The sequence below is a fragment of the Athene noctua genome, chromosome 2, assembly GCF_965140245.1.
Source record: "Athene noctua chromosome 2, bAthNoc1.hap1.1, whole genome shotgun sequence".
NCBI classification, from domain to species: Eukaryota; Metazoa; Chordata; class Aves; order Strigiformes; family Strigidae; genus Athene; species Athene noctua.
In genome coordinates, this window is record NC_134038.1 from 97210612 (window position 1) to 97225683 (window position 15072).

General features: G+C 37.8%; 1 protein-coding gene across 1 annotated transcript in view; it reads left to right on the forward strand.

Annotated features, from left to right (window-relative positions):
* HIVEP1 (HIVEP zinc finger 1) overlaps positions 1–15072 on the forward strand; it is a 127824-nt gene that overhangs the window by 102210 nt on the left and 10542 nt on the right. Inside the window, exons 5-8 of the mRNA XM_074899678.1 lie at positions 118–251; positions 1617–1792; positions 3825–3929; positions 13143–13660. Coding sequence (XP_074755779.1) covers positions 118–251; positions 1617–1792; positions 3825–3929; positions 13143–13660 — 933 coding nt within the window. The remainder of the gene's footprint in view (positions 1–117; positions 252–1616; positions 1793–3824; positions 3930–13142; positions 13661–15072) is intronic.

Sequence of the window (15072 nt, forward strand, 5' to 3'; positions counted from 1 at the left end):
TTAAAAACAGTTATCATAATTGTGGCTTTTATGATGCTTTTATTCATCATAACTTACAGGTTTGAATGGCATATGAAAGATACTAATTTTAATGATACACATCTAATTTTCTTTCAGCGAGCATTAAATAGAAAAAAAATGCCTGCAACTGAATTCAGCAATAAGGAAAACTCCGAATCAAGCACTGAGCATGATAAAGAAAATTCCTTTATCAAAACTGAACCAAGAAGAGTTAAAATATTTGATGGAGGGCAAGTATTGTACTTTGTATATTAGATATTGTTGGGAAGATATTTTTTCCTTGATTCTAGACTTTGCAGAGATGTTGCTTCCTGTTTAATTTATTTTAAATAACAGTTCCCATACTGTGATCTGTGGATGTTGGTTTATGTTTCCAGGAAAAATGGAAAGTCATCAGAAGTATGGAGCCATGAGAGTTACGAGGGGGGGGTAATGAAATAAGGAACAGTAGGTGGTGCAATTCTTTTTTTTTTTTTCCTAAAGGACAAACATTAATCAGCAGTAAAGGCAGCTAGATACAGCCATAGATGTAACTTCTTTGCCTGTATTTCTCTTACATGATAAATAATACCTGTTCTGCAATAAGGTTGTGTAACTGTAGCCAGAGAGGATATAGTCCAGGGGTGAATCTGCAGACTGTGGTACAGTCTCTGTCTGGCAGTCCGCTGTGGCATACACAGGCTGGAGAACTCCTGATTTGAGAAGTGTCATGGAAATACTTACTGAGAGCTCTCATCCAGTCACTGTAAGACTTGAAATCAGTTGCCTGATATGAAGAACAGTTGCTTTAGTCACAGGGTTGTGCTGTGTACCACACCTTACAAACCAGATTTTTTTCGTAGAAAAGTGCCAGTCACACTTCTGAAAATTTTGAGACTAAATGGTGCATGTTTTATTATTCTTGTAATTGGCGGTGGGCTCTAGGGCTTTCCATTTATTGGTTCCTGGTGTGAATCCAGTATAGGCCAGCAGTTAAGCCATCATCTGCTGCCCAGGTAAAACATTGCTACGTGTCTCTGCTCGGATCCAAATGTTGCAGGGACCAGGTCGCAAAAGCTAAGCGCAACCTCTGGTGTCCGTGAGTGGAGATATGAAGGGTGTAATTGAATCTGAATGACTTTTTCCATCTAGAGACCATCCCAGTAGGCTGAGCCCAGAGCACAGTGATAGGCAATTTTAAAGACTTTCCCATAACTAATGTTCCTTTCCTGCATCCAATGCAGAGACTCAAAGATGCTCTTTTAAAGCTTCCTCTTGCCCAAACCTACTCCCAAGAACTAACACTTTTAAAATGTGTGTTCCTGTGTAGCAGAAAGGAAATTTGAAATCTTTAAATGCTTAGTATCAAATGATACCTTTATTAAAAATCACAGGCCATTATTCCCTGAACAAGTCCATGAATACCTAGTGAAAAATCTAGACGTGATTTTAAAAAATAAATGCAAAAGTTGAGCAGAAGAAGAGCATGATTGGTTTTGTCAGTCATTCATTTTCATCTATTATATTACTTCTAAAATTTGGATAGATTAGGGTTTCTAACTAGAATTATTTTGCCATTACAACTAATTGCATTACTCTTATGCTGCTGTTACTAGGTACAAGTCAAATGAAGACTATGTGTATGTTCGGGGGAGAGGAAGAGGAAAGTATATCTGTGAAGAATGTGGAATACGTTGCAAGAAACCCAGCATGCTGAAGAAGCATATTCGCACACATACAGATGTCCGTCCTTACCACTGCAATTACTGCAACTTTTCTTTCAAAACTAAAGGTAGGGGTACTTTTCTGTGTACATTTTCCCCCTTTTTTCCTTCGACTTTAAAGTATAATTCTTTTCTTCTCACATTGGGTGTTCATAAGATAAAGAAGTTGCCTCTCCATGGAGTTTTTTTGTCTAATGCTTCAAATATTTGTAGTTTCTGATTTCCTTCCTTTCCTTTGTCTTCTGTATGTTTATTCAGATAAACACATCTTTGTATGAATGAACTGCATGGCATGTCACGGTGGGTGAGAAATTGGAGTGGAAGAGGGAAGTCCTATGGAAGTATGATGAAAGTTAGGTGAAGACAAGTGAGCTGCTTAACTACTCATCCTAGATCAGGACAGGAACACAGAATTTTAAGTCCCTAGCAGTGATCTTTTGGAGGCATGACGTTGACATATATTGTACTTCTATCAGCACTCAACTAACTGCTCTGGGAAAGAAACTGGCCTTTGTTAAATTACTATATTAAATGGTTTTTATACCCTCAAAGTATGAGGTTCACTTTCTATTTGACCTCCTAAGACCCAGAGATGGACCCCTACTTTTTAAAGCCTGTTTACACCAGATACTTAAATGCATCCTAGTTTAAGCAGGCAGTATATTAAACAGTGGTAGATCCAGGACTCAAAATAAGAGAAACAGACAGGAGGAGTTCACAGCCAAAATACTTTCAGTGAAAAAATTCTAAGCAATAAAATTCTTCTTGGCATTGAACATCATTTAGAAATAATTCCCCCCAGCTGTAACCTCAGAAACATTTGGTTTTAGGGGGTTCAAAACTGCTCAGCAGTTGGGTGGAAAACTTCCAAGAAATAACGCAGTGCTGCAGAACGTGGGATGGATAGTCTTTAGATGTGTCAAAACTGCTGCATCCTGACACACTGGGTCATCATGCTGCCTTTCAGATGAAATGCCAGAGTGTTAACCCAGTAAACTGTGATGATGTTTTTTGCAGAGTAGGCGTGCTGGCCAAGTTCAAGTAATTAAGTTCTGCCCATTTGAAATTCTCCCTCTTTTCAGTTGTAGCAGATACTTTTACTGGCTTCCTCATCTGCAGTTGCTATGCCCGGCTGTTGGCATTGCTGCTGGCAAAGTCAGTCACGCAGTTGGGTGCTCGATGTTTGGTAAACCACCCTTCATGACAGGACAGTGTAGCCAGTAACTTCATGCAGTATGGAAAGCCAGGATATTTGCTATTTGTGAGACAATATAGTCATATAGCTTCATAACAATTATTTTAAAACCTGGGGTGAATTACTACCTTCATTTCAAAGCAGGAACAAAGTACTCCATAGCCATAGAAGAGTCACCATTTCAACCAGTAAAATTTCTGCCATTGAAATACCTCAAAGAAACAGTTTTTTGAGAGACAATGAGTTTTAAGTATAAAACGAGCAGTTACTTCTAATAACATACATTTCGCAAACACAATCATTTACAGATCCATGTCTACTCTTAACCTTTTCTTGATGATATTTGCCATATTTTCTTTTGAAAGGAGGAGAGAGCGTTCTGTGGGGCCTCTCAGCAGTTATGCATTCACTTTTGAGATTCAGATCAAATAAGTTCATGCTCTGATTTTGAATAAAATTAATCTGTTTGTTTAGGTCGGCAGTGAAAATGATTACACTAAAAATAGAATCCATCAAATACTAAAAGAGTGCAAGATATGAACTTTAGTTTCATTCAGTAGTTTTCTGTCAACCTGACTTTGAAGGCTGAATCAGCCTTTTTTATACTTTACCATAAACAAATGGGGGATCTTTTATACCAGTGCAAAATACATCGTCATCTGGGATTTCCACCCTATTCTATTTTATGTCAGTAAAGAACTTAATGAAATGTAGCCAGAGAGCTAGTAGCATTCTGGATGGTGAACATGCTACAGCTTGCATTGAGGGGCAAGGTTCTATCAAGTGTGAAATCAAATTACACAGGTGGTTTATAAAAGTAGCTGAATAAGATAGACTTATTGAACATATATTTGTATACATTTGTATAGTCACAGAGCAGTTAATTTTTTTCATTTTTTCTTAAGGAAATTTAACAAAACATATGAAGTCAAAGGCACATAGCAAGAAATGCATGGATTTGGGAGTCTCGGTAGGCTTAATAGATGACCAGGATGGAGAGGAAGAATTTGGTAAGAAATTAAAATCTTATTTCTTTACTGCATTTTTATATTTATTTTGTCATCCCAGTTTCTTACATTTTCTTTTCCAGAGCTTTTAAATTATTGTACAGGGGAAAGGTACAGAGATAAAAATCTTAGAAGCTGGTCCAAAGGAGTGAGAAATACTGGGAAAACTTTCACCAAAAGAAATTACAAGCATATGCTAATGATAAATTGCTGCTGATTTTTTTGCAAAGTGTTATGCAGTTTAACTTTATCAGTTTCACAGATAAATATGACAAGACTGAAAATACCAAAAAAGCGAGCTGTTTGCCTAGAAAAAAGTGGTCAAATGTAGTGCTTCTTTGAAAATAGTTGTTCGTGAAATTGTCAGTTTTGAGATGCACATTTCATAAAAATTACATCACTAGCATGCCACTCAAATCACAAATATGTTGCTTAGTGCTTAGCCAAGGAGGGTAATCATCTTCGAGTGCAGAGTTCTGTCGTCCTCCACAAATAATTGGGCATAAATCAGCAGATAGATATAATTTAGAAATTATGAACATTATTCATCTTGACCTGTTCTACTTCTCCATTAGTGATGAGAGCGTTATCAAAATAAATATATTTGCTAATGGGAATTCTGCACTTTCTGCATCCCAAGACAGCTCCGCTGAAGAGGAGGTGGGATTGAGGACAGTCAAAGAGGGCCAAACCATGTTCATATGGATTTTGCTCAACATGATAAGAAAGATGTAGCTGCACCAGACAGAGTGAGATGGAAAACAGGATTGTGCGTTGGGACTGCTTTGGATCTTGGCATGTCTCAGTGCAGTGGTGGCAATTTCTTCTTCCTCCTGTTTCTCAGCAGGGAGATGTATCATGTTGCCTTGCCTTGTATTTTTTTTCTTTCAGCAGAATCGTTTATTAGATTGCGGGTGAGGTTTTGAGAAAGTAAAGCAGTGGGGATCTTTATTTAAACAGTAAAGGGCAAGAAAGATGAATGCACTTGCTCCCATATGACAACGGCTAGCAGAATAAGCGAATCAGTTTGAATCTAATTCTAAATAATGCTGGGAATATGACTCAGCTGGTATGATTCAGTGGTGCTCTAGGTACAAAGAAACCTGCATTTTCCCTTTTTTGGCATTCTTCAATATATTCTTTTTTGGTAAGCTAAAAACATGTCACCCTTTGCAATTTGAGATACCAAATAAATAACACAGAAGATAAGCGGCAGTACAAATTACTGTCCTTTTCTCCCAGAGGAACAGTTTTCATTAACGTTTTTAGCCTTCACGTGACAGAAAAATCATCGCAACTTTTTAAAGCAACGTTCTGTATCTTTTGGCATTTTATTTAGCTTTACAAACTACTGATGAACAGGTATTTCCATTTACTAGGATCTGAAAATATTTTATTGATCGGTAAATCGATATTCCAAATTGCATACATTAAAAACTGCATTTGTGGTTATAATGTAATGGGAAATGTTTCAAATGTTAATAGTTATCAGTAACACCCAGTGGAAGTAAGACATTTCAAACATTTGTTGAAAGATTGCTTTTCTTTGGCTCTAAGACGATTTAATTGAGAGAGAGAGACTCTTTTTACATACCATGTACAGGTGTGTGTAATACTATAATAAATATATATTCCCTGAAATACGTTCCTTGTTTCAGCACAGTAATTACTTAATAAAATAAATACTCTATTTTGGAAAAAGGGCAAGACAAACATTCAACAGGATTTGCTCTATAATCCCTGAAATTTTTCCAGAAATTTAATTTTAAGACCTCAGTGTTCTGGGGTTTGGTTGCTGGGGAGGGGTTATTTTATTTTTCAGAATCTTTCTTTAAATAAGAACCCCAAAGCAAAAACCCACTTGGTGATAAAATCCCTACCTTTTCTAAATGATCTGGCTCAGGTACTCATAGCAAAGCCAGCTGTGCATGCCAGAGCTCAGCACAAGTCCCATCCAAGAAGCAGGTTAATTAAGCCCGTGATAAACACGTGTTTGCTGCAGCCGAACCAGTCTAGCCTCTCCAGTTGGTGTGTAACACGGGGCATTTACAATTATCCATGTAAATTCAGTGAGTGACTGTACACTTGGAAAGGGTGATTTAATCTCTCAGCTCACCTCACCAGGCTTGAAGGTATTTCTCAAGATAGTTCAAAAACTTGCTTGTCGGCCCATTTTTAAGTCAAAGAGTCAGGAGGGAAGTAAAAAGGTGTGAAGTATTTGCTTTTATAACGTAGGTGGATCTGTTGCCCTCTCCAAAATCCTGTGCATGCTAATATTTTGGCTACCTTTGAATGTGATTGAATTTAGTTTTTTGAGGTGTCTAGGCAGTCTCAGTTAACAAAATTACTTCGACCTCCTCTTTGGCTGCCCTTTCCCCAGGGCAGCACAGCCCAGCTCACATTCAGGGCCAGCACCCCTCGTGCCAGGCCTGGGCTCTAGGGACAGCCCTGTCAGCAGCATATCATCCACAAAGCAAAACGTGATGGGCCTTCAGTATTGAGCTGCACTCGTGGCCTTACATCTTTCACCCTTTCACCTCTCCTCCCTCCGACATGCGTTGCTGGTGGGTTTGTGGTGTGTATCCCTTTGGCGCTTTAAAAATCATCATTTTTAAAAGTGTACATTTTTTACTTCAGGAGTTGTGTTGTTGCTAAAAATGATCTCTCTCTTGGAGAGTGGTCTGCCCAGTCCCATCTCTTTCTTCAGCTGGAAGGCAATGTGAGATACTGTAGAGGAAGGTGCAGAAAATCTGATAAGAAATAATCATGACCTCAGAAAAAAGATTCCTTCCTCCCCTAGACCTTGTGAGATTGGCCTGTCTCCTGACCTGTAGAATGTCTGTCTGTCTCTAACTAATTTGTTATCCCGACATTTGGAATACTAGTTATTCTTATGGCCATAAAAATGTCTACACCTTTGCTTAAAATAACCAAGCTGTATGTCTTTCACCAGATTTTGGATTAGAGAATCAGCCAGAAGTTTAACAAAGCCACCAACCTTTTATTTACTAAGGAATTTGCTGGTTCTATTTTTATGTAGGTTTTTTTTAAAGCATAGGCAATTGTGATTATTTGAATATATCATTTTTTAGATTCATACGAGAAGTCAGCTTTGACCTGATAGCAGTTCAGATTAATAATGCATGCAGATTGAATAAGGAGTGCAAAATTGTGCACAATCCTGAGCTCAGGCACGCGCGCGCGCACACGCACGCACACACACAGAGCTTGTTTTTTCAGTAATCCGAGAAGCTGAAATTTTGTTGTGCTGTCGTGTCTAGGGAAAAAAGGAAGAGATGCTCTCTAAGCTGTTTGAGACTATATGTGATTAGAGCTTTTAACATAGCATTCTTTGTATTTGGACTTGTCATCATTTGGGTATTAGTAAATACTTTCTGGCCTGGCTTTGTGTATTCAAAACTGTTCCCTCATCCATTTATCTTTCATCTTCTGCTCTGTGGAATGTTCTTATCACCAAAATGCAGGGTTACAATGTAAGGAATGTTAATATCTGAATTAAATTGTCAGACGAGGTGAACTGTTTAGTGTGACAGACTGCAACTGGGGATATCCTCTTTAGCCACGTTGACCCAACATTATGCTGTACAGCCTTAAAAACAACAATAATTTGTCTTCAAATTAAAATAGTTATGAACGCTAAACCTGTAATATTTCATGTGTAAACTAATGTATGAGTTGTATGGTACGCCTGAGTAAACTTGCACAAGATAGTTATTTCATAATTAAATCAGTAGATGGACAGAACTTACTTAAATTTTCTCTGGAGACATTTTATCCCAAAATGTTCATTACCAGTCAAAAGACCTAATTGTAAGTTTCAGATATGTATTTATATATACACACACATACATATACATAAAACCACTTTCACTTTATGCAGTATTAAATAAACCCTTCTAAAGATACAATGGTTCTAAGTTAATTAGCTATATATTACTTATAGTAGATCTTAAGTGAGTTTCCATGGCTCTTCATTAGCTTAATCATGACTCAGCCTGTGTTTTCATTGCACCTACATTTAAGGAGTGAAAATAAATTAAAATCCTTTCAGTAATATCCTCCTTTTGCAAATAGAATGGAAGGCTGCATCTGTATAGCTTACAAGATTTTTTAATTTATTTTTTATTTTTTTATTTTTTAATATATCAGTGTCGAGTCTTCACCTAGGTGTATATTAAGCATGCTGGAGCCCTATACCTACAGCCTGGGAATAGACTACCTAGTGCTAGGGTCGATACACAATATACAGGTTACTCAAGAAGGCTTAGGTGTAAATAATTTCTTTAAACAGAGGGTACTCTTTTGGTTAGTTTTACTTTGTTACTTCACATACTCCTAGGAATGAAAATCAAAAGCCCACAGTTTTTTCCCTCGTTTCTTAGGAGCACTGGCTATGACCAGTCTGAGTTTAACCCAGTAGATGTCACTGTGAGTCGTGTTTGATGGTGGTGAGCAGTGGACAGTAGCTGAAGCAAGACTGGTATCAGTCAAGTAAATCCTATGAACAGACTTAGAAAGACAAGGAGACAGCAAGTTTGGGTATAGATGCTAGTGTTATTTCACAGTCCTTTGTTTTACTCTTTTTAAAATTTGTTTCAGTGGTGGTGGAACCCCCTAATACAAGACTAATTCAACAGGTGAAAGGCAAGTCTAAGCTTGCAATTATTCAGAAAAATAGGGAGTGCATTGATGACATACAGACCTTACTTTCAAGTTTATGATAATACAATGACATACTGAAAAGTATTTCTGCCTTTATTGCCATAGTATATATTTTTTCTTGAGTTTGGAGAATATATAATATAGAACAGATGCTTTATGTTTAAACACTTTTATGTAGGTATTAAACCTGAAGATATTTCCACAATTTGAGGCAATAAACACAGCTTTGCATTACTCAGATGCTAAAAGCCAATAAATTTAGTAAATTTAAATTTAGACGGGAACAGACCAATGGATACTTAATAAGCAATGTCTTTCATCTGTATAGGTAGAGCTAATAGCAGTCCTACAGTTACCTACATAACTGTCCATTTGCTTAGGAACGTGTAAAACTTCAGCAGCCTGGATTTACATTTTCAGGTCTTTCTTGTCTTGCTGCCAATGAAAAACCAAAAATGAACATTTTGCTCTTTATGTGAAAATCTACCTGAATATGATTAAGTTATAATCAAATATGACTAAGTTACAAGCTGTCAAACTTTATCACTGGATTTGGTGCAGAAATTGCTAAGTCTGTAGCAGGGTCTGATAAATCAGGTCATGTGATGGACTAGTTGGTGATAATATCACAAAATCAAAAGCTGTAAATTGAGATTTTGAAGATCCTTTCTTTTAGTACTTTGCAGTACAGAGATAATTAGATGGCCATTGTTAAAACCATGTGCAGTAAGGATTCGGGTAGGAGAAACTTAAAGTAAAGAACTTTAAAGTACTTAGGGAGACCTTTTTCAGTTACCTAATTCATAGTATCACAACTGGAAGCAGCAGTGTGTGGACTAATCAGCCCCAGGCACTTCTCTAATGGACATATTAGGATGCTGATAATTCCAAGTTAATGCTGTTGTGCAAAAGAACTTGAAGCTTTTTCTTTCCTGCTTTGGGGTAAAATGTCAGTGTAACAGCCCTAGCCAACAAACTCATTAACACCACGAACACAACACAATACAGAGCTGATTAACTGAGGACTGACAGTAAAATAAATAAAAGACTAAGCTGATTTTTGCATATGATTTGTATATGCTTATTTCAAGACATAGGATTAAAACCTCAGTTTTATTAAATATAATTATAAATGGTGTACGAGCAAAATCCTCAATCAAAAGTTGCATCCGTGTTTCTGTTACACCTTTATTTCCAGCTGTTTCTGATTTTTTCAGAATTCAGGTCTGTAGCCAAAAGTTCCACTTTCCTCTGTGAAGTCCGGGAAGAAGAAAGAGTTTTTCTAAGTGTTTAAAAGAAAAGATTGCAGCAGTTGACAGAGGATGAGAGACATTCCCTACTCTTCCAAAAACAATCTTTATAAAAAGTGGAGGCAGTCTTGAACAGTCTTTTTGTTAAAATGTTGAGAGTTACAAGTTTGAAAGAGAAGTAGCTTTCATAAAGCCTTCACTTACTAGTGTGAAACTTTTTTCCTGTTTTATTTTTTAAAAAAAACCCTGTGAACTTTCATGCCAAAAGTCATTTCCCCATATGCTAGTGGCCTTTAAATTTATGACACATCCTTCATTCTAAAATATCCCACAGTGCTTTACAACCTCATACAAAGTTAAACACAGAAGTCATTTTGTTCCCTTTGGAAATTGAGTCAGTTCTAGTTATATATATATATATATATATATCAGCTACATAAGCATATGGTTATAATTGTGCATAGTTTAAGATAGGAAGCAAAGAATTAATTTTTCCCCAATTAAAACTGCAAGAGAACTTTAGTAGGCAGTGTACCATTACCAGAATGGATTGGGGCCAATACTACTTGGTTAACAAGACAGTGCTTGGAAAAGAGTCTTTCACCACAAGGAGTGGTCACAGCCTCAGCTTGATGCCTCATTCGGAGGAGACCCATAATCTGCCTCCACCAATTAAAACTCCAGCATCTGATTCCCTCACAACTCCACTGATTTACAGTGATGCTTAACGGGATCATTAATTATGAAAGCTCAGGCACCTCTTGTTTCAGCAAACATGCACGCAGGTATAAAAGCCAGAGCAGAGTGTTCCTTTGTGCATTACCAGAGGAAGCAAGTCAGGAATAGTTTTTTTCTCGTCTGATGTTTCAAAGCGGTGTGGGAGTGAGGGAACCACATTCATTGCTGTCACCTCGCCTACACTGCAGGCGCTGGCTCCAGGTAACCACACTTAAATAGAAGCTGGCAAATGCACAAAGGGTGGAGGTAAACAGGGAAACAATAGAGGGGAAATGTGTCCTGCATGTAAGGAATCTGTGTCCCACACGTGGTTCCCCTTTCCCTTTTCAGGGCTTTATTCTAGAAGGTCAAGATGTATGCAGAAGATTTCTACATAAGCAGCACTTGCTAGTAAATCCTGTAGTATTTTTAACTGTTGATTTAGAAAAAAGATAGTTTCTTATTATAAATCAGGGCATTGTTTGAGCATATGTTTTCCTTGCTCTACAAATGTGACAAGTCAGTCTGATCACTTCAGGTAGTTCCTCTTGCCAGCGGAGACAGTCATTTGTGATTGACATCAACTTTCATAGAAAATGTGATTCATGTGGAGAGAGGGAGGAAAAAATAAAAGAAACGGTAGGATTTCCCAGAATATAGTTATGTGAAGTTGGTAAATAAACCAAAATTAAGAAGGAGTCCAGGCTGAAGCCTGAGACTTTGCAATGCGCCATGCATTATTTAAAGAGTTGCAAGAAATGCATGAGTCACCCTTTAGATGTAACCCATGGCAAAGTCCTTGAGATCTGTTACAGAGGCATTGAGGGAAGGTATTTCCATTCAGAAAGGTAACATATGTAGAGCTTCTAACATTTTAGATTTATTTGCTTTGCAAATTAATGATGAAGAATCACTCTTTGTGTGAGAGTTTGTGTGACAGAAGGATAGAGAAGGACAAAAAAAAGTTGAATAAGTCTATGTGGTTTTCTTAATAATATTTTTACAAATCCTACTTGCTGTATTTTTGGAATGGTCCTTACTGAATTAATTTTTCCACTAAAATGTATTTTCTTTGTTGAACGGTTTTGTCAGTAGATGAGAATTATAAATTAAGAGTATTTAAAATTCTAAAAAATATTTTTGTTAGCATCGTTCCAATGACCTCAAAGATTTAGGGTATTTTTAATAACATTTCAGTTTCATGCCTGCTGTAGTAAATGTAGAAAATCTATAGTTTCCATATTTAGTTAATGTACAAATTACTGTGTAGGCAAAGAGGGGCAAAGTCATTACAGAGGGAGTTTTTCAAAGAAGCTATTAGTCTTGTTCCTAATTGCACTGCTCATTTGAAACCATAAAGGCTTATAATGGCGGGTAACTTATTGAGAGGTAGCTCAAATAAACCCATTTATTCTACCTGGAGTTCAAGAGGCTTATTTTGGTTTTGGTAATGTAGCAGCTAAAGCATTGGTAGCACATTCAAATTCTTTTAAGGGTCTGGGGTTTTTTTCAGAATCGATTATTTTGCTCGTAAGTTGTCATGTGGATTTCCTTAGAACAGGATCTCTGAGATTTTAACTAACCAGTCTTCATTGGTTTTGCAGAGCCAAATGATTTTTACACTGATATTTTTTTTGGAGAGCTCAGCAGACAGACCTTTAATTGAATATGAAATATTAGTGCATTCAAAGCATTTTGTCTTTTATAAAATATGATCCCAGACAGTCTGGCTTGGAATCAGGTACAGCAGATTGGATTTTCTGTCTCTTTATTAAAGACGATTCTTTCTTTCCAAGTTATGATATAAAAGAAGGTGAAAAGCTGCAGTGGAGCTGTATTTTGTAGAGAAATTCACCACTAGGCTGCAGTTTGGCTTTAAGACTTGAAGTCAGGGGGGGTTCTTCATGTGAGCAAAGTTTCATGCATAGTTAAGTTTTGATAGGATTAGGGCTTTCTTGCTCCTAGGACATCTTGGGTGATTTGTTAATAAACCTTTCAAAACATTAGCAAAGTGAAGAAATCTGTTAAGGTCTAATTTTGGTCTCTTTTTGCCTGTTAACAAGACAGATTCCTGACTAACAGCCTCCAGTCTTTCTGCTTGCATCCTTCAAAAACCTTTGCAGCAGTGATTCATATTAGGTACAAGGACACCCACTTATGAGTCAGAACCAGCTAGAGAATATCCCATCGCTAAGGTTGGCAGACCAGCTTCATATGTCGTCACTGGGGGTTTAATGAACCGGGAATCTGCTCGCTTCTCCCCAAGCGAAAGAGTGAAAGGTGACTTTGAGCAAATGGTTATAAATGGCTTAAAAGAAAACATCCAAATCCAGAAGGTTGAAAACAACATGAAAACAGAAGATGAAAGATAATGTAGCTATATAATTAAATACGTATGCTGGAAATTACAAACAAAACTGAAAGTCTTCCCTTTGCTTTGATGCAATAAGGTGTGACTGAAAAATGCACGTGCTGTGTGGTTTTTCGGTGGTTTTAATTACTTCCACCTCATTCCAAATCAGTTAGGGACCTTCATTGGCTTACCTTCTACTTCCCACTTTTGCAGGTGAGAAGCAAAGATTCGGCTACGACCGGTCGGGATATGATGTGGAGGAGTCTGATGGTGCGGATGAAGATGAAAATGACAATGAAGATGATGATGAAGACAGCCAGGCTGAGTCAGTCCTATCCACAACCCCCTCAGTGACAGCCAGCCCCCAGCATCACCCCTCTCGACACAGCCTGCAAGATGCTGCCAGCACTGATGAAGACATCAGACTTCCAGACTGTTTTGCCGGGGTTCACACGGACTCTATGGATGGTCTGCCAAAAGCTCTGCTGACGAAGATGACGGTCCTTAGCACGGTGCAGTCGGTTAGCAGGACCTCCAAGTCACCAGCAGAATTCACCCATCAGGAAGCACATGAGGATAAAGCCCAGGAGAGAGGAGCAGGTCCCCGCGGTGCTACTGCAGCACTGGCGGACGTCGCTCCTACCTCTCCAGGTCGCCAGATGTCTGTGGATTACCCCGATCCCGAAGCGGCCTTGGGCCACTCCTTAATGTCAACTGCAACTCTTACAAAGGTAGGAGTGTCTGACTCTGGGGGAGAGAGCGGGATTTTAAATCCTCCTTTTAAAGATCTTTTTGGAGATTTTTCAAAGGTCAAAATGTTTGCCTTTCCCTTCATTCTTAGAGTTGTTGGCTGATGAGTCTTTAAGAAGAGTTGAAAGTAATCGAGGCACAGATGTCTAGGACTCTAGAAACAACAGTGTTGTAGTAGCAATGCTTTTCAAATTCTTAGTTTTGACTGTATTCTCCCGGAAAGGATTCATTGTAATATGGTCATTTCAGCTGAAGTTTGGAGCTGCTACATTGTATTACAAATAAGAAGGGATATAGCAGATATGTAGAGTGAACATATGGTGGTGGTTATGAAGTTTTCAGAAGAAAGCGATAGAATTCAGAAGTCATTTCACTCTGAAATATGATGATAGAATCATTGGTAATTCCCAAGGAAATTAATCTAGTCCCAAAGGGGGTTTTTTAATCACTATAAAAAAATGTGCAGTTGCTTATCTCTCCCCCGAATATGCTTAGTAGCAGAATTAGAAAGAGCACCAGATGTTCAAGGAAAGTAGAAGATTGCCCTTGCACAATAACAAAAGGAGAGATGAGTGCAGAACTGAGACCTGAGTTCCCAGCACTCTCAGTTTTTCTTCAGGCTGAAAGAACCTTTTAATCAGAGAAGGATCAATTTTGCCCATGCCTATTCTAGACACACAGCTCTTCAGAGCAGTGTGCAGAAAGATGAGGTCAGTCTGCGTGCAGGGCTGCAGAAGCATTCACTAATTTTGGCGACTGCTGTCTTTAAAACTCTGCGGAGGAAATCACAGAGGGGAACTGGCAGGTGTTAAGCCTTTTATAATTCAGCAATATTTTAATGGACTTTAATGGGGATGGTACAAGTCATGTACCTGATTGACCCTAAGGCTAGCTCTTGAAAGTTTTGAATTCTTACTGCAGACTGTGAAGGATTAGATCTTTCCAGATAACATTCAGAAAAGTGTGATGCAAAACGTATTTTATTACTGCCTTCTCTGGGAAGAATGCAGTATTTACAAATTGTATATGCATGCAGTTGTAGAAAAATAAGCAGCAGGAAATGTTCAAAAGCATAAACAGTAAGTAAAAATTTCATTCTGGTTTAAGTACTTACTGGCTTGTTTTTGTCTTTGAAAATCTGTACTACTGGATTTATTTTTTGACAAAATTTAAGGAGAAACCATAAAAAAATATTGCTGCATTTCATTGTTTGACAAAGGTTCATTCTTGCTCATAAGAACTGTGAGTCCATGTGGTAAATGTGAATTGGAGCAATTTTGTAATATGTCAGGGAACAAAATGTAGTGGTCTGTGATCATTGTATATACCTGCCACAAAAGGGGTAAGATCTTAATATTTGGATTTTGGGTTTCATTTGTTGCCAATAGATAGT